General features: G+C 42.5%; 1 protein-coding gene across 1 annotated transcript in view; it reads right to left on the bottom strand.

Moving 5' to 3' along the window:
* Positions 1-5,020: 5,020 nt before the first annotated feature.
* The window catches only part of KCND2 (potassium voltage-gated channel subfamily D member 2), a 291,460-nt gene continuing 272,712 nt past the window's right edge, over positions 5,021-23,768 (bottom strand). Inside the window, exons 4-7 of the mRNA XM_081211639.1 lie at positions 12,328-12,417; positions 10,801-10,896; positions 8,116-8,363; positions 5,021-6,610 (exon numbers count right to left, since the gene is read on the bottom strand). Of these exons, the coding sequence (XP_081067765.1) occupies positions 6,433-6,610; positions 8,116-8,363; positions 10,801-10,896; positions 12,328-12,417 (612 nt within the window). The 3' untranslated portion in view covers positions 5,021-6,432. The remainder of the gene's footprint in view (positions 6,611-8,115; positions 8,364-10,800; positions 10,897-12,327; positions 12,418-23,768) is intronic.

Below are 23,768 nucleotides of genomic sequence, written 5' to 3'. Positions count from 1 at the left end.
GCTTCAGACATGATCCCTGAAACGTAAGTTGCGGGTCTACTGCATAATGAGAAGGGGAATAACTGCCTCTTTCAAGACAGAGGCCAGCACATTCTCCCACAAGGATGCCTTTGTCACCCTCTGGACCCAAGATACGTCCAGGCTGGGAAAATTATCCCGCATGCCCTCAAACCACAGCAGCTCAAAATAAGATCCCATACAACAAGATGAGACAGTTCCTCAGGGGCCGTCTTAAAACCAGCATTTTATCACGTGGTGCCACTGCAGTGTTTTCACAGATAACAGCACCTCGCCAGCGCCTAGGGTCCAATAACAAATATTTGCCTATAGAACAAATAGACATTACCTGAGAACTGCCAATCTTTTCTTTATCGCAGGCATGGAGAAATGTCTCTATCTCTGTAGTGCACGCCAATATTTCCTTTTAAGAATCCCCGGAACCGGGAGGCAGAAAAGGTAACTGTCAGTCATGTAGACCTGAGCGTGAATATTAACAGATTCGGGTGCATTACAAATGAGGTGACTGAACTCACACGAGTAATTTTGTAAATTTGGCCTCCTTGGGTCTCTGTTCTCCATCTGTACTTTCACTTCACTTAATGGAGCTTTGTCTAGACACATTAGATGGAAAGCTTTGGCAACACGTAAGTACAAATAGTTTGGAGAGATCATGTTTAACGGAGCCCTTTTTTAATCTGCCAATTTACGTAGGTGTCCACAGCCTACTTAAAAAAAAGTAAACTACAAAAATAGATGGGGATTTATTCCTGCCCATATGGAAGGCATTCATGATTTCTATTGTAATTTTTCTCCCATACAGAAATATTTGCTTATGCTATATATCAGAATTTTTCATCAGATGCATCAAATTCAATCTTGACTGCCTTCTGTCCCACGGTTTCACTTGCCCAAAGGGCCGTTTTTTATTTGTGCTGAAATAAACGGGTGCCTGGCTTTAGTGAGAGTAGACTCTAATGCCTGCAGATTGTATCTTTTGCACCACAGCTTTCCTCTAGCCAACACCACACTGTAGCTTGTGGTCAAGATGTAGCCTAGGCACATTAAATACCTGGAAGCAGATATGCTTATGCCATATCTCTTGGTCACTGTGGTGCTGTGGATTAAACCACAGAGCCTAGGACTTGCCAATCAGAAGGTCGGTGGTTCGAATCCCTGCAACGGGGTGAGCTCCTGTTGCTCGGTCCCTGCTCCTGCCAACCTAGCAGTTTGAAAGCACATCAAAGTGCAAGTAGATAAATAGGTACTGCTCCAACAGGAAGGTAAACAGCGTTTCTGTGCGCTGCTCTGGTTCGCCAGAAGTGGCTTAGTCATGCTGGCCACATGACCCGGAAGCTGTACGCTGGCTCCCTCGGCCAATAAAGCGAGATGAGCGCCGCAACCCGAGTCATCCGCGACTGGACCTAACGGTCAGGGGTTCCTTTACCTTTACCTAAGTAAAGGAGGAAGCAGTGTTGCCCTGAGCTGCTAAACAAATTTGGGGAACCCCTTTGAGCCATCTGTAACTGAGAGGAGGGGGGCACATGCCAGTGATGGGCAGTATTAATTGTTGCTGGCATCCGTCTGTCTCAAGAGACAATGGAGTGTGCCTCCGGGAGTGAAGTCAAATTGCTGGAGAATCGCAGCGCCTGCTGTGGCTACAGAGACCTGTAACTTGCTGCCTCCCTTGTTGCTTTTGCTTTGTTAGCAGCACTGAAGTGACGTCTCCGGGCCCAGGCCTGGGCTGCCCAGACGACAAGACCCGCCCTCCTTGGCCTTGACCCAAAGGAAAGCAGAGCAATACAGTTTGTACCAGCTTGGCTGCAGGAGTTGCTGGAAGGAGGAATACAAGATGCCATCCAACCGTATTAGGAACTCCACTGCAGGTTTAATAATAATAATAATAATAATAATAATAATAATAATAATAATAATAATAATAATTTATTTATTTATACCCCGCCCATCTGGCTGGGTTTCCCTAGCCACTCTGCGCAGTTTCCAACAGAATATTAAGATACAATAACATATTAAGCATTAAATTAGAGGGTGTGTGTTTTTTTGTAGGACAATTAGAGGGTGTGTGTTTTTTGTAGGACAGTAAAAAAATGTGCTATTTTGAGGCAATGGAGGAGAGACTGATGTTCAGAAGAAAGTGGTGCTTTTGCCTGCACAATAAGTAGAATGAATGCCATCTCAAATCACATGAGGACCTTTAGCAAAGGTTTCTCACATTCACTTGAGGTTCGTTTGAAGTACAGGCAGGAGCAAAGCGCTTCCTGAATGAGGTTATGGCAAAACCAGTTGTCCCATTCAAGCATGCAGAAGTTTTATTTAAATATTCCTCAGATGTCTGATTTATTCAGCGTAACACATCTTGTTATACCACCTTTCCAAAGTACAATATTAGTTTCAAATCTCCCCGCCCCCACTCCAAAATTGTGAAAAAAACTCCAACAACCTTGGTTTCTTTTGTGTGATACACAGAAATAATTACATTTCATTTACAGCACAGATGCATTTTACACAGTCGCCAAGTCATTCACTACCGAAAAACAGCATTTAAATCACCTAAAACACAAAAAGAAGTTTTAGCATCTGAATTTCAGAGGGGAGAAATATAACATTTTTGCATGGGTGATGGGGCCCACGAGCGTTGTGGAAAATCCTTACCAAATTCAAGGGCAGTGGGGGCAGAGAGGGTTGCATGAAGGTCACACTGCTGGAGTGTAACCTGTTCTACAAGGAATGTAGCATCTTTAGAGACGGCATATTTAAATCCCAGCAGGGTTTCAATAGGGTACAAGATTGGGGGTCTTGGACGTATCTCATCATTGTGGTTCTGCTCTGTTTTCTTCTTGCACAAAACCCTTTTGTGAAACCGGTGTGGCAGATCTCTGTGTTGTAACCTGTTTTTGCATGCAGAGTGCATCTCCTGGATCAGGTCTTTAGTCTCCAGGAGTTTTCTGTGGCTGCCATATTCTATCGGCAAATTTAACATTTGTTAAACTCAGTTCAGAAGTGCAATGTTACTAAAAGAAGCGGAAGCCGTTGCAGTTTCAGATTCAGAAATTGACACAAATTGCAAACAAAGCTAGTTCTCGTCAAAGTTAATTGGAGGGAGAGTTTGTAAACTTGAGCTGCCCTTTCTTGGTTTTTATTTTAAGAGTCCAGAGCAGATCTCGCACTCCCTGCACGGTGAGGCAAGCTGAGGGCTGCTTCACCATTTTCCAGCGCATTATATGAAAATGTTCATATTCCGCAGGAGTAAAGGGTTACAGCGGCAGGTTGTCAAAATGGAACTGTGTTTCTGCGGTTGAAGAATGAAATGATTGTGTGGTTTCAGTGGAGTCACTTAGAAAGATTACAGCAGAGAGCAGAAAACTCTAGCTTTGCATATTATAAAAAACGTCAGTTGAGTAAAAAGGGCCAGATGTCACTTGCAAATGCTGTAGACTCTTTCTAGTGTGCGGAAATGAATGGGTGTTCCAATGCAAATGATTAAAATTATGCCTACGTATCACAGCTTTTCTGCCTTCTTTTATAAAACAAAACAAAAACAAAAACCCCCACCAATTTGACTGTTTTGTGTAACGTTTCCTATGCAAACTTACCTGGCAGGAAGCCCCATTGAAAATCTTCTGCACAGACACATAATGTAACTGATGGGTTACATCAGTGCAGTATCTGCCACAACGTCTCGTGTGAAATACCACCAATTGGTGCAAGCTTAAGTCCTGGCAATAGGGGTGGGGGAGAGGGAGAAGGAGGACTGGGCTCCTGCTTCCATAACAATTGTACGTATAGAAGAGGGGATTTTAGCAGATGCCTCTAGTTTTTGGAGGAGGAAAACAAGAAAAAAATATTCTGAATCTCAGAAGCCAGAACAGAAAGATAGATCGCTGCGCAGTGAAAGCAGCGATCCCTCTTGCTGTTCTGGCTTCTGGGATAGCTGCGCAGCCTGCATTCACTCCATAAGACGCACACACATTTCCCCTTACTTTTTAGGAGGGAAAAAGTGAGTCTTATAGAGCAAAAAATACAGTGTGTGTGTGTGTGTGTGTGTGTGTGTGTGTGTGTGTGTATAATGCAAGAAATCTACAATTTCTTTTATTAATCCCCCCCAACCAACTCCCCCACCTCTTTTAGAACCAGGCTCCAAAAAAGGAGTTTTACCTGTGCAACCAATGATACCTGCATGAACATGTCTCTGTTGTCCTGGCTTAATCCCTGTGATCATCTGCTCTTGTATGTATAACATTATGACAATTCATTTCATTTCCCCTTGATTCAGTTTCAAAGGAGGGGGAGCCACACCAAAGGGAGATATTTTCCTGCCCACTCTGAGAACTATTACTCTTAATGCACTGATATAGCATGGCTAATCCGTCCAGAGGACTGGGCTGGGAGAACCTATAATTCTACATACCCCATCCCCTCTCCTATAAATGAGCCTCTGATCCAATATTGTGGCAATGTGAAATGTATTTGGGTGTGATGCTGGTCACATAATGTTACAGTAATAGATGTAACTAACCCATACTAGACAAATTGTTTGGGAATAGATGAGGATGGCATCTGATGACCAACATCCAATATATTATTTTTAATATGACATAATTGCAGACAAGAAACTATGTAATGACATCCTTACTTCCATACAGCAGTGTATTCAATGACTAGATGAAGACACATCTGTTAATACACAATCATATAGGACCCATTCTAGCAGAGGTGCTATATAAATCTATTTAGTAGTTTCTTGAGAAGCACCTTCAATGTTTGGTTACACGTTCTTACTTAGAAATATCTTGAAGATCTGAAATTATGGGGGGAAAACAACCCACCATGTTCCTAAACAAATTAGCAACGGTGGAGAAAAGTTACTTTTCTGGAAACAGCATTTTAAAAATCCTTTGGACAATGAAACAAACAAAGAAAAAAAAATTAAACAGTAAAGTTTGTGTATTGTTCCTACAATTATATGAGTAATCCTATTTGGGTACATCCTTTGACGTCACTGTTTGTTGTTTTTTTTTTTTGCAAAATTAGGTCCTTTTCACCATTCATCCTTGTGAGGGTATTGCATTACTAAGTGTTTCCGACTACAGATTTGACAATCAACATTTTCGTAATCCTCTGCAAATTAACTTGCATGTCTCCCAGTGCTCAGCTTGTCTAATAACACAACATAACAGCGACGTTTTAGAGATGTTAATCACTAAACCAAGTGATTGTCACTTTGGATGAGATTTACATTGTATCACTGCACTAGGAAGACTGTCGTTTTCAGGAAACATAAAGGATGGTGTTCATAAAACAGGGTTTCTCAGTTAATTTATGGAAACCCTTGACATTCAAAGAGGATAGAAATGCAGCGAAAGGCAATGGTTGGCTTTAAGGAATTACAGGGTAATGAGAATTAAATAAACTTTAAAAAAAACAATCAAAAGCTAACATCTGTGACAAAAAAAAATTGCTTTTGAAATTATTCAAAACATTTTCATACAACAGAAAATACTTTACTGTCTATCCGGGTGATTATTTTACCTGTGTAGCTGAATTTGTGCAGTTTTATACATAAAGGCCTGATTCCTGATACAACAGGTGTATGTTGAATTATTGCAGTTGTAACAGTACCAAGGAAGCAAGCGAAAAGAATGATAGATGCTAAACTAACTGAACACCTCAAGTTCACTAATGCATGTTTCAAGTGAGAAATACTTCATTTCCCCCACAAGAAAGGAAGTTATTTGCACAACCATGGAACATTAACAATCAGTTTTTTTGTAAGTGCACAGAAATGTCCCTTTTCTACAGTAAAATGTTATCATGCCTAACCTGAAATAAACAACAGAAGTAAACTCAGATCACAGCTCCAAAGAATTTTCACATGCATTATGGTTGTGTTTCTTTCAATCGATACAAATATTGTATGAGCCATTTTCTCACTATCTCTTTTAAACTCACTTGGTTATGGGTTCATGGTTTATCAACAGGAAAAAGGAGAACACATTATCAAAACTTCATTTCCAGTCTTGGTTTTGCATTCATTTGGAACTGTCTGACTGGTGGGTTGCCAGGTGTGTTTTTTGTTGTTTTTTTGTTTTTAGATATTTTATCAAAAAGATTTTTCATGGTAAGAAGAAGCATCAATGGGAGACCTTTCATTGTGCTCATAGAGTAAATCAAAAGAGTCACAGAAGAGTTTGCTTCAGAAAAGTTCAAGTGATGTGTAGAAATTCCATTTGGTTGCCCAAAGCACACAGTTCAATATTGAAAACCCCAAATGTTTTGCATCTCCAGAAACTCAAATTTTCTTTCTTTTTCTTGTTTGCCATTCCACCGAACAAAGAGTTGTTGTGTCCCTCTTTCTTCGGGATCTTATGCTCTTGGCCGCAGTTCAGCTTCCGAGTGGTCTTTATTCTAACTGTTTTATAAAGCAGATACTCTGACAATGTTTCCTCCTGAGTACCTTGGAGATTCCGCTCTATCGTCTCCCTCCGGCGTAGTCACAGGCGGTGTTGGAATGCTGATTATTGCTGTGGTTACATAAGGCTGCTCACAGTTTAGTTTAACACACTCTTCCATTTTGGCATTTAAACTGGATCGGCTAGAGAAGTTTAAAAAAAAAACAAACAAAAACAACAACCAATGGATAAAAAAAAATTATACAAATGTCCCATCTGCTTAGTGTTTTCTATTCAATTCTGGTATGTCACAAAAGCATGTAGGATGCAACTCAAATGTCTATTATCTCTTCCAATGCTTATTCTACTATTCATCCACCAGCCTCAACACATTTTACATGGAAGCAATTAGGAACCATGTCTTCATTGTAGATAAGAAAGAAACACAGCACTACAAAGGTAGGCAGGTCTGTGAAATCACCATGAACAGAACACCAAGGCGGTTTTCTGGTCTACAGCTTCATACTGGTCCTAGTGACTGGTGGCATCTCAGGTGGCTGTATTTGCTGTTGAGAGTAATGGAACAGCTGACCTCAGTTACTAACATTAGATAACCAACTTAGATATCATAGATGTTATAAGTGCGGACACCTGAGTCACAGACATGTGCAATTCGTCTATCTACATTCATTTCAGCGGAGGCCACCAAATTGGGGTGCAAAGAAGTGCGAGTAAAGATCATGGTTTCTCTGAAAATAAATGGGACATGTCGCACATGCAAAACTCTGTGCGCATGTCAGTGTATACAAATCCTTGAATTGCAACAGATTTTGGTGCAACAAATTACTCTTCTGGTTGTTTTGGAGGCTATTATTACAACGTGATTATAAGCTTTCACAAGACCAATGCACCTTATTAAAATGCCCTGAAAGGCTAGCATATTTCGACTTAACCATTTTACAAAAAAAAGGTCATAAATCTCAGTCATATTATGTACATGTTATAGATATGAGAATCTTTCAGTATATGACTAATATTAAGTCTTGATAATGTTTATTTAATAGATTTCTTTTCTTTTCCTTTTAAAAAACACCTCTCTCATGTGATATGGTATGAGATCAGTTGATATACCTGTAGTCACAATATTGCCCAGTGCCATGAGTAAGCTCAGTGCTCATCCACACAGCAATATTTTCTCAATAAAGATTTTCAATCCTGGTGCAGTTAAGATTTTTTAAAAAATGAGGTCATCTATCAAGGGGAAGTATGGTCTTGTGAACAGCTATCTGTAAACATACTGACCAAATTGAATTCACAGGTGTTTTCAATTCATTTGTGCCTTGTCACAATGGGACTACTCAAAGTCTCTCAAAATGTGGTTTCCAGTAGAGCCCAACATTTTACACAAATGATTTGCTTTGATAATTTAAAAGAACCAACATTCATTCACTGTTCCTCTGCCAGTTAAGAACTTCAAAATCGTTACATTCAAGACTAGGAAACGGCTTTCCTCGTAACATTACAGAACACAGGTTATGACCCCAAACGGAGCAATATTTTGCGCGGGCACACACACACACACACACACACACACACACACATGCTCCATGCCAATTCTTTGATAGGCAGGATCAAACATCATGTTATCTCTGCCTGGAGAGCGAACATAATGCTATCTCTGTCTGGGGTCATTTTTAAGCTGAAGTACCTGTTAGACAGAGGTGTTCTTTCCATGCATCTGATCTGAATGGTACTGAGTTCTTGGACACTACTTGGGCGACTGCCAGTTAGGTTAGTGTTTGGGATGCGGAATGTCTTTTTATGTCTCCGTGAGCAGCAAGAGCTCGTCACTCCATGTTGAGAAGAGAGGGAAGGACTATGGCTGGACTGCCTGTTGACAGCGGACACCTCCATGCAGCTTTCTTCATAGGTTTGTTCATCCAGGAAGTCGTGATTCTGCTCAACATGATTTAGAAAGGAAAACAGCGTTAAATCTGAAAAGCGGCTGTGATAAATGAAAGTTTCCCCATGGCACAAGATTCGGCCTCGTTCATATTTCATGGGAAGAGAGCTGGTTTGCTTATTTAATAAATATAGTAGCCCAACTGTTCAAAATACAATGTTTTCCCATGGCAGCTTACAACATTTTAAATAATTTAGAACCGTATCAAAATATAAGCAATGTAATCAGAAGCACGATAACAGCAGAAGGAAGGGGGGACGGACCCAAATTCTTCTATATCGTTTGCTTCCTGCCCAATATATCACAGTCAGCCATATCGGTAACAGACTTAAAACAAAAATACTGCCAATTGAACTCTCTTCACTAAAAGTAATTTAAACAAAAGCATCATAGAGCCCAAGTAAATAAGGCAAGGAGCAAAAACAAGGTCCCTTTCTGATTCAGATTTCTATAGCTTATTTTAAAAAATGGCATCATTAGGGGAGCTAACTTGAAGTCTGGCAGACCCAAACTTTGCTCAATTTCATGCTGCAACACTCTGAATTGCATTCAGTCTGCTATATGTATGCTTCAAAACATGATCCAGTGCAGTTGCAGAGTAAGTAAAGGGACTCCTGACCATTAGGTCCAGTTGTGGCCGACTCTGGGGTTGCGGCGCTCATCTTGCTTTATTGGCCGAGGGAACCGGCGCACAGCTTCTAGGTCATGTGGCCAGCATGACTAAGCTGCTTCTGGCGAACCAGAGCAGTGCACGGAAATGCCGTTTACCTTCCTGCCGGAGCGGTACCTATTTATCTACTTGCACTTTGACGTGCTTTCGAACTGCTAGGTTGGCAGGAGCTGGGACCGAACAACGGGAACTCACCCCGTCGCGGGGATTCGAACCACCAACCTTCTGATCAGCAAGTCCTAGGCTCAGTGGTTTAACCCACAGCGCCACCCGCGTCCTTGCAGTGCAGAGTACGGATGGTAAATAGGAGTGCACATATAACTGTGCTTTTTTTAAAGTTAAAAAGCCCAAGGTGCCAGCATGCATGCTTTTGATCAAAATGCTGTGTGTGCCAGCACAAAATGGCTGCCATGCAGGTCAAAAGAATAAGCAACAGTACTTCCTGTGGGTGAGCCCTGTCACAAAAAAGCCAACCTTTCATGTTTAACAGACACTATTTTTTAAAGGAATCAAATCTGGCGATGTAGAACTCCTCATAACTCAGATTCGTTCGGCTGCCAAACTCAGGGCAGTGGCCCTGAGATATCAGGTGGCTTCTGAACACAGGAGCTTCATCCACACCTGACTGAGCTTCCAAGAGCAGATGAGGCTCATGTCATTGAAAGCGATGAAAACAAACACCATACAATGGTCCAGTGTGGAATACAAGAGGCTACGTTTTCTATTTCGCAGTGAGCAAAAGCGAAAAAGAAAAATGCATATAATAAAACCACTACTGAACTCAAAGTTCTCTTCTTCCAACAAAGGGAGCCTCCTCCAAGTCAGGAAGCCTTCCCCCATTGGAGGAAGTGAGTTTTTGCAGCCAACCTAGTACAATTTTGCCAGCAGAATTGTCATGTGGCGTTTTTGGTATCTGCTGAGATACGTGGTGTTGCATTTCCAATAGCCAGCATGTTCAGATTTCCCCTTGGATCTATCTTCTTTCTTTTTGTTGTCAGGACTCAGGAATGGGGATGCGAAGTTCAGGATATGGAAAGGAGCAAGTATGAACAGTGCTGCACATTTTGCTGGAGGGAACCAGTGGCTACTACGGATGACCCTCCAAATTTCCCTATTTTTCAGGGAGAGTCCCGGATTTACAGAAGCTGTCCTAGTTTCTGATTTAATCCCAGAATGTCCTGTATTTCCTCAGGGTGTCCCTATTTTCATCAGAGAAATGTTGGAGGGTACGGAGTTATGCAACCCTCAAGCTAAGGAGATACAACCTTTAGAAGACATCTGAATGAAAGCCCTGTATAAGGAAGTATTTTAAATGTTTAATATTTTATGTTTTTATATTGTATATGTTGGAAGTTGCCCAGAGTGGCCCAGTCAGATGGATGGAGTATAAATAATAAAATTATGATGATGATGGAATAGGATGTCCCTATTTTGATCAGAAAAATGTTGGAGAGTATGCAACTCAGCCCGCGAATTATCTGATCAAGCTGTTCATAGGTTAAACTGAGCTATTAATCATTCAAGCACAGCGGTATTCTCAACAGAGCTAATAAAAACACAAATGAGTGCCATTTTTCCATATAAATTCTGCCACCAAAATAATTTCAGGAAACTGCCACTTCATGAAATTTCACTTGCTAAGTATGATGAAAATCTACTTCATCAGAGCAGTTCTTAAGTAAGAGCAACAAGAGAACAGGAAATCAACACCATATTTATTTTTCTCAGATCACAAGGAAGCTGCAGGTTTATCATCTTACCGTGGTTTTTTCCAGACAGTGCAGCAGGTGGTGGTGCTGGATTTCAAAGGTAGAACCAGATTTGCTAACAAAGGCCTCTTGTTCATCACCGCATAACTGTTAATACATTGAATATTATATTTTTCTCAGTTGTGAAGAAATAGACTTTAAACTAAGTTCTTGATCAGAGCACATCTGGACAATTTATAAAGAGATATGTTTTGTGGAAATACCAATTAATATAAAATAACTTGCGCATATCCACTGATCATTAGATTTCCTCGAAAAATCCTTTCAATGAGCCCCCATCTCTGCTAATAACATGGTTCACAGTTCATTTCAGGTGAAGTATTCGGTCTTAAGACCAAGAAAAGTGGAAGCATTTAAGCAAATGACCGGTTTGCCCTCCACAGTAGCTGTTGATCAAAGCTATCCTCTATGAAGGATCCTTTTGACATTCTAATCCTTTTTAAAAAATACGTCTACGCTGGTTATCTTCAATATATGTTGTAACAAACTCCATATGTTAAGTAACATAGCTGCACACTCTGCAGCGCGATCTAAAAGCGTCTCAAAGGATAGCCAGCAATTCTTAATGCTCTAAAGCTTTCCTGAATAAATGGGCTTTAGAAAATCACCTCAATGTCAGGAGGAAAGAATATAGACCTGCACCTCTTGAGGGAAGTGATTGCAGAATTCTGGAACTGCTAGTGATAAAGGGTCTGCTGTTTGCTGCAGATGACTTCACCTCTTACATTAAAGTGGGCAGGTTAGGAAACTGCTGATCACAAGTTTGTTTAGATGTGGGTTTACGCTCTGTCTTCCATCTCTTTGCCTGCCCTTTAATGTATGTGATGCAATAATGTGTGATTTAGCAGAGGAATAAGTGAACAGAAAGAGTGTCAGGAATGGATAGATCAAGAGGAGATAAATTGCAGGAGAGGGATTGTGATGCAAGCACATCCTCATTATAGCAGGGACCAGTCATCTGTAATATACTATACATCAAAGTTGCAGAGCAGTATGAAACTTGGTGGAGACCAGCAGGCATTTGGTCCATGCTATTTAATGGTGTGTCTGCCTGGATTAATCTATCCTGGTGAGTTAGAACGTTGTAAATGTGTTATAAAAATGTGACACCAGGGGGCACTGTACAACAGCCAATGGGAAATTGCAGAGAGCTATATAATGGGTTTTCCCCCACCTCTTAACTTTTTTGTATCAGTGTGTAGATCCAGCCCCTGTCTGTATGCGAAGGGGAGATGCTTTCTGGATGGCAGCTACAAACTCTTGGGAGCTGTATTGGAGATTCACAGGATGAAGGCTGCTTTCAGAGCTGAACGGGCAGGGCTCCATCACCTTCGACAAAGAGCTGACTGAGTCCCAAGGGAAACCTGGCTGTCACAGCTTCCTCTTAGGAAGCACAATGCTTCCTTCCTCAGCCTGACTGTCATTCTGTGTTTGGAGGCCTCTGATGTGAAACAGAACACGGATTGCTGGGCTATTATTGAATTTTTTTCCCGAATTTAGAATGCACACGCTCATTACCTGGTTACTGAGCAAGCCGTTCCTTTTGCTCTGCATGTATGCATTGGCAGTCCCACTCTTCGCAGCATGGATCCTAGCAAGCCTGGCTTTCTGTGTTGGGGGAGGGGGGAGGGAATGAGGATAAGAAAGAAATGTCACTTGCCTTGGTATCCTTCATTCGGTTTTCAAAGGAAGATAACAAAGCTAATTGGAATTACGTTTCTGTGAATAGCAAGGTCCCTAATCACGGAAGGGACTCTTTCAACTGGGCTTTCAGGTGCGGGCGCTTTCAGATTTACAATGCAAATGAGCAAGAAGCATTTGTTTCTCAGCATGCATCAGCCAACGAGAACAATGAATGGTGTTTACACACATTTTCACATTAGACATGTTGTTTCTCCATTTTTCCGTCACCACGATCATGCTGTTGCTTGTACGTCAAGGTCAGAAATGCTGCTTTCATCTCACTTTAATTACTCCATTTCTAAAGGTTCCTTCGGAGAAAAGGACAATACGCCAAAAAGAATGCGTCGCTGTTAAACTGCTGTGAGGTGCCACACACAATTGCTCAGAACATTCTGATTTGTGGTAGAACATCTGCATAACACAAGGAGAGCTAAACCAGTGGATCTCAATTTCTTTGAGTACAGGGCCTTGTAATACGACAGCAGTGTACACACAACATGGCCTGGTTGATGGGACTTTGCTTGGATAAATGCCCCAAACACTGAAGAATTCAAACAAAAACCTTCATATTTGAATAACCTACTTTTAATTTCCATTATCAAGGCAATCCAGGAATGTCCACCTTAAATTCAAAGCACAAACATCATCAATAATGTTTCAAGGGTTAGTAAAAAGAAGTGTAAGACCCTGTGGCTAAGAAGCAGTAGTCTAAGCAAATCATGTTAGATAAAAGCTCTTGAGTTCTAACTCTCTTCTCAAGCTATCATATATCCCATAACACTTGAAAATGAGGCTTATACAGTGGTACCCCGCAAGACGAACGCCTCGCGAGACGAAAAACTCGCAAAACGAAAGGTTTTTTCGTTTTCGAGTTGCCTCGCAAGACGAATTTCCCTATGGGCTTGCTTCGCAAAACGAAGCTTGCCCCGGGGACAGCGGGTCTTCTCTTTTGAAGCAAGGCGCGGCGGGGAGATCGCTTCTCCCCACCGCCCCTTGCTTCAAAAGAGGACCGGGGGCAGCGGGAAGCGCTTCCCGCTGCCCCCGGACCTCTTTTGAAGCAAGCGGCTGCGCTTCTCCCCGCAGCTGCTTGCTTCAAAAGAGGTCCCGGACCTCTTTTGAAGCAAGCGGCTGTGGGGAGATCGCTTCTCTCCGCAGCCGCTTGCTTCAAAAGAGGTCCGGGGGCAGCGGGAAGCGCTTCCCGCTGCCCCCGGACCTCTTTTGAAGCAAGGGGCTGCGGGGAGATCGCTTCTCCCGGTGATCCGAAGCGGGGCGGGGGGGCGGGAACACCTTCCCCCACCGCCCCGCTTCGGAACGGTGCTCCGAAGCGGGGCGGGGGGGAGGGAACACCTTCCCCCACCGCCCGGCTTCGGAACAGTGCTCCGGGGCGGGGGGGGTGGGAACACCTTCCCCCACCGCCCCGCTTCGGAACGGTGCTTCGAAGCGGGGCGGGGGGGAGGGAACACCTGCCCCCACCGCCCCGCTTCGGGACGGTGCTCCGAAGCGGGGCAGGGGGTGGGAACACCTTCTGAAGGCTGGCGGGGGGGCAAAAGTCTTTGTCCCCCCTGCCTGCCTTCCCAGGGGCTTTTAAATCGCCCTGGACAGCGGAGAAGTCCTCCGCTGTCCCGGGGCGATTTTAAAATGCCTCCCGCCAGCATTTTAAGATTGCCCGGACAGTGGAGAAGTCCTCCGCTGTCCCAGGGTTTTTTTAAAATGCTGGGGGTGGGAAGAAAAGCCCTTGCCCCCCCCCCAGCCTTCAGAAGAGGTCCGGGGACAGACTGTCCCCGGACCTGGTCTGAAGGCGGTTTCCCTAGGAACGCATTAATTGATTTTCAATGCATTCCTATGGGAAACCGTGCATCGCAAGATGAAAAAACCGCAAGACGAAGAGACTTGCGGAACGAATTAATTTCATCTTGCGAGGCACCACTGTATGTCTTTCTTAATAATTGCACAGTTTTGCAGGAACTGACATAGAAGAAACAGTTGCTCTTAGGGTAAAGAAAATATACATCAGTGTTTAATATGGAGCCATTCTCAGCAAAGCATTTGGATTCTCCTTCTCATATCAGAGGCCAAAGAGACAAAGGAGTATGGCGATTCTTCAGTTGTATTATGCATCAAATTTGTACTAGTGCAACTTTGTTGAAAGCTACCATAAGGGAGGGTAAGATGAGGAAAGGACTGGGTGCAGCTTGGCTCGCCCATCTGTATATAACTTTCTGAAGTGACTTTCTAACTATTCACACTGCACATGCCAGGCCTGGTTGACCTCAGTTTTCTTGAGGACTATTCTATTTTCCAGATAGTCATTTGATGGTGCAACCCCCTGTCTCCCTCTCAGATAGGTAAAAGTAAAGGGTAAAGGGACCCCTGACCATTAGGTCTAGTCGTGACCGACTCTGGAGTTGCGGCGCTCATCTCACTTTATTCGCCGAGGGAGCCGGCGTACAGCTTCCGGGTCATGTGGCCAGCATGACTAAGCCACTTCTGGCGAACCAGAGCAGTGCACGGAAACACCGTTTACCTTCCCGCCGGAGCAGTACCTATTTATCTACTTGCACTTTGACGTGCTTTCGAACTGCTAGGTTGGCAGGAGCAGGGACCAAGCAATGGGAGCTCACTCCATTGTGGGGATTTGAACCGCCGACCTTCTGATCAGCAAGTCCAAGGCTCTGTGGTTTAACCCACAGCGCCACCCGCGTCCCTATAGCTGTGCTTAATTTATAATAACTGGCAGAAGCTAGCAGCAATGACTTCACAAGTATGCAGCATGTAGCCTGGGACAGACCTTCACCTGGACTGGGCTGCAAAGAATGACTTTCCTTCTGGGAAGACAGATCTGTGGGAGACTGGTAGGTAGACAATGGTAAGTTGGGCCTGAAGCTTCAAATTGATGTCTCAAGGTCCCATTTAGGGATGTGATTGCTCTTCAGGCACAATGACTGGCTCTACAACCTGTGTCATTGCCATGATAAATCGGGTGCAAAACCTCTGGTTCTACCCAACCTTCTGTGGTGATCCACCAGCACCCAGATCAATTTATCAGGGGTTGGCTAACATACTAGATTGCAAAGCAAAAGGAACAGGTACTAGAAATGCTGCTCTTGAAGTGGGCTTAGGAAATAACTTCAGGGGACTGGAAGGTGAATTTACAATTCTTCTCAGGCTCAGATTTAAATCCGAGCCAGAGAAGAACTCCTGGCTTCCTGTTTCTTTTCACACCAGGCCTCCCTATCTCCCAAAGGCACAATTGTACTTCAAGCCCCGACTCTCTTAAATATTCTCCCTTTACTTATCTGGGCAGTGGTGGTGGTGGTGGTGAGAGCAGTGGTGGCTCATGGGGAGACCCACTCTCTGTCATTGTAGCATGCTAATCCTTTGGCTTTGTAGTCTTCTCAGAACTAAGGAGGCAATCCCTGAGAAGAATATGAATCCCCATGCCTTTCCCCAGTGCAATAAGCTGATGGAAAGAAAGGGAGAGAAGTTATGGAGGGGAAGAGTAGCAGGGCTCTGCTAGTCCTTTGCCGCACCTGCCCAGGTAAGGAAAGAGAAGAGGGTGGTCATGTTTTGGGAAGTGGAGTGCTGGAGGAAATTTACCACCCCCCAGGTCATTTCTAAGTCAATTCAACATTGGCTTTGGAGAGCTGAGCCATCTCTTAAATAAATAAAATAAATCCCTTGTGCTGTTTTATTTTAAAGTGACTCTCAGTCCCATGTTGATAACAGCTGGGTAGGAGTCTCATCAGGGCTGATATTTTATTCCTGGTAGGTCCCTGCAACTAGTTCCACTGATTCCTAGCCTTGTATTGACCCCATAAATGAAATTAATGTTTTTAAAAATTTCATTTTAATTGGAGTTTGAGAGGCACTAAAGAGTCAGTGCTCTGAAGCTTCCTTTCAAATGCTGCTTGCCTCCAGGGGCAGGGCTGATGGATTTTTGTAGAAGCCACGCATTACAACCTTCCCAAAGTCTCTCTCTATATTTGTTCTATAATTCTAAATCTGTGACAGGGTGGGAAGGGATTTTTAGGGCAGGCATTTCCCTGCTCGCTAGCCAGCACAACTTAGAAGGAAGATTGCTCTTCAAGTAGGGGACATAACACGAGGGAGAACAAAGAAGACTGCAAAAAAAGAAGAAGTTTAAAGTAAGAATGTCAGCTTGAGCAAGTAAGATGTGTAAATTGAACAGCAGGAAGTCAACATTAAAGATTACAAGTTCTGTTAGAAAGGAACAATTTTCATAGGATCAAATGCATGGCAGATAATAAAACAGCCTTCCCCTGACCTCTCAGAATATGAACAGTTGTACTCTCTCCAGTCACTTTACTTTTATGGCAAAATGCGTGCGCTGGGTGAAGCCATATTGAATTTGTTCATCTGCTTAAGCTGCTAGTGTTTGATATCTGAAGTCAAGCGCTGAATATTTTTTAGGTGGCAGTCCAGGTTGACTCACGAAGCATGCTGGAAGAAGCTGGTCTGCAGTTTTGTTCCATTAAGATTTAAATGCTTCATTTTTAAGAAAACAAGTTACCAAGTTAATTTTGGGGGAGAAATGAGGCAGACGTCCCTCCTACCCCCCCCCAAGCACTGTTAATTATAAATACTGACAGAATCCTTGAATTGTATCCATAGGCAAAAGCACAAAAGTTGTATTAGCCAAATTACGGTAACTTCCACTGAAGATCTACAATGGCTTCATGGAAGTAGGCTACATCACCTTCCACATGCGTTGATAGTGTTACACCATATAGCTGTTCTGAGCAGGTTTGTTTGTTTGCTATGGAGCTCAGTTTGGGGGGCTGGGAAAGGAAGGATCCAAAACCAGTTACACATAATATACTATGGGCAAAGAACGCCTGTCAAAACCCTTCTAAGCTGCCACCTCAGGATAATGGCTGACAGGCTCTTAAGAGTATTTATTTCATTTTTGGCCACTTCTGCACTGTACCACAAGCAATATCATACCACTTTAAACAGCCATGGTTTTCCTCAAAGAATCATGGGAACTTGTTAAGAGTATGGACAACTCTCAACTTACTCAGGGGTTATGTTCTGGAACTTTTGGGGATAGCGTGCACAACCAAAATTGTGTCTAGTCAAAACACACTGGATCAATGGCAGGTGGGATTGCCAAAACCTTTTTTCCCCTGGATGCCTGTCCCCTTTCCACCCACTTTTAATTTTTTTAACTTTTGCCAAGCACGTAAAGTTGGATGTGCACAAGTTAAATGTGTGTAAGTTGTGAGTTACCTCTACCGAGTGTTGATGAAACCCCTATTGCCCCCATACAGCTATAATTTCAATGGTTTAACAATTCATCCTTCTTCCCAGGGAACTCTAGGAATCATAGCTCTGTGAGGGGAATTCTCGGCACCCTTAGGAAACTTGAGTTCCCATGATTCTTTGGGGGGAACCATGGCAGCTTAAATTAGTATGATACTGTTCTACATGTATAATGCAGATGGGGCTTGTATTATTACATTTATAGGCCAACTTTCTTCCAAGGAGCTCACGGTAGTGTTCATGCTTTTCTTCCTCTCCGTTTTATCCTCACAGCAACTCAGTGAAGTAGGTTAGGCTGAGAGATAGTAACTGACCCAGAATCACTCAGTCGGCTTCATACCTGAGTAGAGATTTGAACCCTAGTCTCCAACTTCCTAGTCATTCACTCTAGTATTTCATACTCTTAAAGAACATATAAATTAGTTAAAAGGTGCAGCCGTCATGAACAGAAGTTTCAAGCTGCGTCTGATTGTAAGATGCGGCCTTAAGTAATCTTAGTGTAATGCATGCTGAGCTGGTTAGTAAAGCATGAGGATGACATACAACACCAGAAAGTAACTCCTGATGAAACAAGTGTCATTGAACAGTACAGAGGAAAAGCCAACTGACACCACAATTCATTATGTAATAACTGGAGTGAATTTTAAGTTGTGGTCAGCAGGCTAGCCCAATACATTTTGACACCTGAGGTGAGCCACAAAATGGCGTCCCTCTGGTCAGGGAGTAAGTGGTGAATGAAGAGCTACATCAGGAACAAGGTGTGAATAACTATCTACATCGGGAACAAGGATGGGAGGAGAACAGCTGTGCCTCCTATTCGCTAAGAGGCCACTGTGGGGCTGGGTCAGGTGGGTATTGCCACCCGAGGCAATTGTCTCTCCTTGCCTCATGGGCAAGTGCTGGTGATCTGTATGAAACAATCACACAATAACGTAGGGCTGCCATAAGGGAAAAAGAACTCTTCCATTAGCACCCTTAGGGGATTTCAATGCCTAAAAAAGCCCCTAACTCAAAAATTCTTGTAGCTTTTATGGAAAAAGGCTCAACAGCTTTGGGGGTTTCCTAAAGAAAGCTCAATGATTTCTGTGGTTTCCTTAAAAAAATTCAACAATTTTGAAATATGGCAACCTTAAATAAGGTTGCCATGCACACCACTCAGTTGAAGGTGAGCCCAAGTCATCCCAGCATCTGAGGTGTTATTATAAACAATAACAACATCCCACGGTTTAAAAACACACACAAGTGGACGTTTCAGGCAAATGCCACACTGTAACTCATGACAGGGCCAGCCCTGAATCTCACCCAGATATCCTCACCCAGATTGTCATCAAGTTGTGCTATGTGACGGCTTTAAGAGTCCACACAAAATGGAGGTCAAGTATATTCCTATGCGCTATAGATTCATTGTGTGTGTGCACCTGTGTGTTTAAAATCAAAGAGGAACAGAACAGCACGTTTTCTAGTAGGCCCTCTAGTGCTTTGTGGAAGAGAGCCCTTAGCTATATTAAATCTTTGCAATGCGACATTACTGGCAGGTGCAATCTGTGGGCAATTCCCTCCTTTCTAAGCAGTGTTCCAAGCAAATACATGTCCAGTAAATATCACTTAGTTGCTCTTGAAATTACTCCTGTCATTTTTTCCTCTCTCATGCTGCCACTGTACTACTAATCACAGAACAGGCTGCCAAAATTGAACTTATCAGTTACTGTTCATATTCAGCTGCTTTTGACAGAATTCACTGGGGCGATTTAATATGTTTAGTCCCCGAGAGGTGCCAGGTGGAGAATGGATGGTTTCTGTATGTCATCAGAGAGTGAAAAGAACTGTATTTTTTCCATTAGCACCTGCCACCTGAGTGTTTTGTCAGGTACGCTGAAGGGGCTTGGGCTTTGATTTCGCCAATGCAAAGCACTTTTCTCTTCGTGCAACAGGATGGAAAAAAACACGCACGCATATGCCGCAGTTCAAAACAAGGGAATGCAGGTACTACTGGAGCAAGTTATCTGTCTTGGCTGTGATGTTTTCCCCATTTCTTCCCTTAATCAGTAGAATGCTGATGCTGGGTAAAAGCACCTGGGAGCCTGGCAATCTCTGGAGGAAGGGCAGGGTATTTAAGATGAAAGATGCTTGAAGATTTCTCCCTGCACATACAGCACAAAAATGCCAACACAAAGGGAACTTTCTGGAATCGCATGCCCCCTTCCTTGTATGTGTCTTGAATTCAGCTATTGATCTTGTACGACGAATTTGTACCACGTTTGCCTGCCAACTGCATCTCTTTGTCTGGCTAAAATACTACACCACATTCACTCACATGAGGCAAACAGTCAAAATGGCACCCCTCTGCTACTCAGTTCTTTAATGAATTTGGAATCGGGGAAAATGGGGCTGCCTTTGAATTTTGTGGTCTCCGAATGTTAACAGTGAACATAATCTCCCAACTTCCCTAATGGATACTGAATGTGGAAGCTCAAAAAATGCTGTTATTCTCAGAGGTTGGGTGATAGGTGACAAACATGAATGCATTTGCTGACTTGCCAAAAAAATTGCATATCCCAGGAGTAATGCTTCCAGCTTTATTTCCAGAACCCCACCCCCTGAATTCAATCTCTTTTTCCTTGTATGCTATGAATTCTTAGTCTATAACATAGAAAGAGTGTATCTATTCTGTGTGAATAATTTCGGGATTGCTTGCATATCCAATAAACACAAATTGGGCCCTGGGTTTGGGGGTTATTCCCTGTCATTTGCATCACAATACATCACCAGTGCAGAACCTTTAAACATCTGTTGTTTTTTCTTCAAACCTTGGACATTTCCTTATATTTCAGAGGACACAGCCCTACAGTAAATAGTGACTGGAAATTCTCTTGCTTTCTTCCTTTCTAGCCTTTGAGATTGATAAAAATCTGTCAGATTCTTTTTTTTTTTTGTAAAGAGGTAAATTTGATTCTACTTCAATAGCATTTTAACTATCTACTATTCACACAAAATCGAGCATGAAGTTTTGCTGCTTAGTGTTCGTTCTTTACAGTCTTGATGTTCTAATGTGAAAGAGAAAGTGGGGGGAGAGAGAGACCAATTTGTTCCCTGGTTTCAAAGAAAACAGATTCATAAAACAATCCAAAAGTGGGTGGGGCAACCTTTTCCTATGTCCTGCCAAGCTCATGCATAGCTGTCAACGTTTTAATTTTTTTAAGGGAAATTTCCTTATTCCGAATAGGATTCCTCGCAAGAAAAGGGAAAAGTTGACAGCTATGAGCTCATGCCACCATAGCAGATGGGTGGTGTTTCCCCTTCACTCCTGCTTTCTAGGTTTTTATTCATTAAAAAAAGTTTGCCTTCCATTGATTGAATAGGACGTCCCTCTTTTTATCAGAGAAATGTTGGAGGGGATGGAATAGGATTCTCCTCTTTTCATTGGAGAAATGTAGGAAGGTATGCTAAAGTTAGTATAGCTTGTCTCCCATTTTGTGGGAGGGGGGTGTAAGGGGAACAGGAGTGCTTTAGATCCTCTGGACCACCTTTTTGCCTGCTCCAAAGTTGAGGCCCAGTGGAGGGACACTGTCTGTCTTTCTGCACTCTCACGGAGGAGTCATATTGCAATAAGAATTTTAAGGTCTTAGATATATAATAAATGTTCATAAATTACCAAGCAAACACCTACATAAACCACATGTCTGAAGCAGCACAGGAAGACAGTCCTGAAACCATTTTGACTCCCAAGCTGACCAAATGTTTCTCTGCAAGGAGGGAGGAGGTAAAAAAAACTTCCTTGTTACAGGAATTTAGTAATCATCATCTCAAAGGGTGACAGACCAGGAAAAGACTACCAGAAAAGGCAATCAGATAAGGCATTATCAAGATAACCTGGCAGACAGAAAAAACAACATTCAAATTTCTGTTGTAGACCACCTTTTCTGTGATGTAGGTGTGATGTTTGTGGGTGGTGGTGGTCTTGGGTTACACCCCTTCTGTGCTGTATGTATGATGTATGGAGGGGTGGTCTTGAGCTCCAGGGCAGGGAATTTAAAATGTCTACATAAGGCCTTGCGCGCCATTGTTCGAGGTCCTCCTCCTTTCCTGCGTGTGAGGGGAGCACCCTGTTGCAAGAGATCAATAAAGATCAAGCTTACTAGCTGCTTTGCTTCTCAATATTCTCTGGTTGGCTTCTGTAATTTTCTCCTACCAATAGGGAACCCATGTAAGGACTCTATACGGGCTCTTGGATACCCCATAAGGGAAAAAGGGCAGATTTTGTTTACAACAATATGCCCCTCACTGAGGGTGGACCTCTGTTCTTGCCCCCAGTGAGGAGGACCTGGAGATGCTCTCCCAGGAACCAGAGGATTGCAGAGCATCAATTACCTATCTACTGTATTTTTCACTCTATAAGACGCACCAGACCACAAGACACACCTAGTTTTTGGAGGAGGAAAACAAGAAAAAAAATATTCTGAATCTCAGAAGCCAGAACAGCAAGAGGGATAGCTGTGCAGTGAAAGCAGCAATCCCTCTTGCTGTTCTGGCTTCTGGGACAGCTGCGCAGCCTGCATTCACTCCATAAGACGCACACACATTTTCCCTTACTTTTTAGGAGGGAAAAAGTGAGTCTTATAGAGCAAAAAATATGGTATTTTATCACACCTCATGTCTTAATCAACAGAGACTTTAGGATTTCCTTGGCTTTCCCACACATTCACAGACAGGACGATATTCTTGGAACTGGGTTTACTTAAAGTTCAGATAGTTATGAGTTGCACCAATATTTAATGTGTCTTTCCCTCATCTACTCATGCAGATCTATGTGTATGATGACTGAAAGAGGATTTACAGTTCCTGAAGGGATAATTGTCTGAGTGCAAACTATACTTAGCGTTTGTTCTATATGAAAATGTAGGCCAAGCGCTTTGCTTAATTATATCCTCACGTCTCCAGTGAAGCTAACAACTTGTTTAATCTGAAAGTTATATTTATGTGGCTTATGTGGAAATGCACTTTGGTCCCTGGTGAGGTAGTTCTAAAGTATTCCTCAAACACTGGGAGCATTTCAGGAATTAATGACGCGGTTTTTCAAATACATTTTTCTATTTTATAGGCTGTTTCTTCCTGCCTAAAGTGGTATATGGTACATCCACTTATACCACGCTTTGGTCAAAGAGGAGGTTCAGATAAGGTTCAGGAAGAGCTGAAGAATACTCAACACAAAGCAAAGGTTCTTAACAGATCACAATCATGTGAAATGCCTTGGCTTAATAATGGATTCAAAAGTCACCTTTTCCTTAAGCTCCTACTACTCCACCTTTTATTAAAAATATCACACTAGGCTTCTCTAGGTAGCTAGGGTTTTTGCAGGCTGTTAATTAAAGTTTCCCGTGGCCATTTGGAGTGAAATTGATTTTTTACTGATTATGAAGAACACTTCATTCATAATTCCTTGGCTGTGCAGAAATTAAAGGTTTCTTGAATTCACAGCTGGAAAGGAGGTATGAGAGAAAATGAAGGGTTTAGCTTTGTTTGTTTCAAATAATAATATAAACACTGTTGTTTGGGAAAATAAATATAATGCACCCAACAAACCACTTAAACTGGTATCACATCCCATATAAATGATCTTAAATGGTTCAAGTGCCACAGGGAGGTCAACCCTATGCACATTTACTCAGATTTGGTTTCAGTGAGGTCTTTTTTTTCTCATATAGGCACATATAGAGATACTCATTGTAAGCAACCTTGAAATCAGGTAGAATGAAAGATGATTTATCAATATTTCAGATACAGGAAAAAAATTAAGACTGCAGGTTTAAAGAAATAGACTATAAGGTCCCATTGCAAACCCCACTTCCATCCACACGAACTCTCTATTATACTTGCAATTTTTGAACGTTAATAACGCATGCTCAAAATGTATAAAAATCCACTCGAAATGGTTTAAAAACGTAATTTTAGAGACATGCTTTCATATGCACGAATTTAAAACAATTATTAAGGTT

The sequence above is a fragment of the Podarcis bocagei genome (assembly GCF_964188305.1).
Source record: "Podarcis bocagei genome assembly, chromosome: 10".
Lineage (NCBI taxonomy): Eukaryota > Metazoa > Chordata > Lepidosauria > Squamata > Lacertidae > Podarcis > Podarcis bocagei.
The sequence above is the reverse complement of the archived record's forward strand: the minus strand, read 5'-3'. Positions and strand labels throughout refer to the sequence as shown.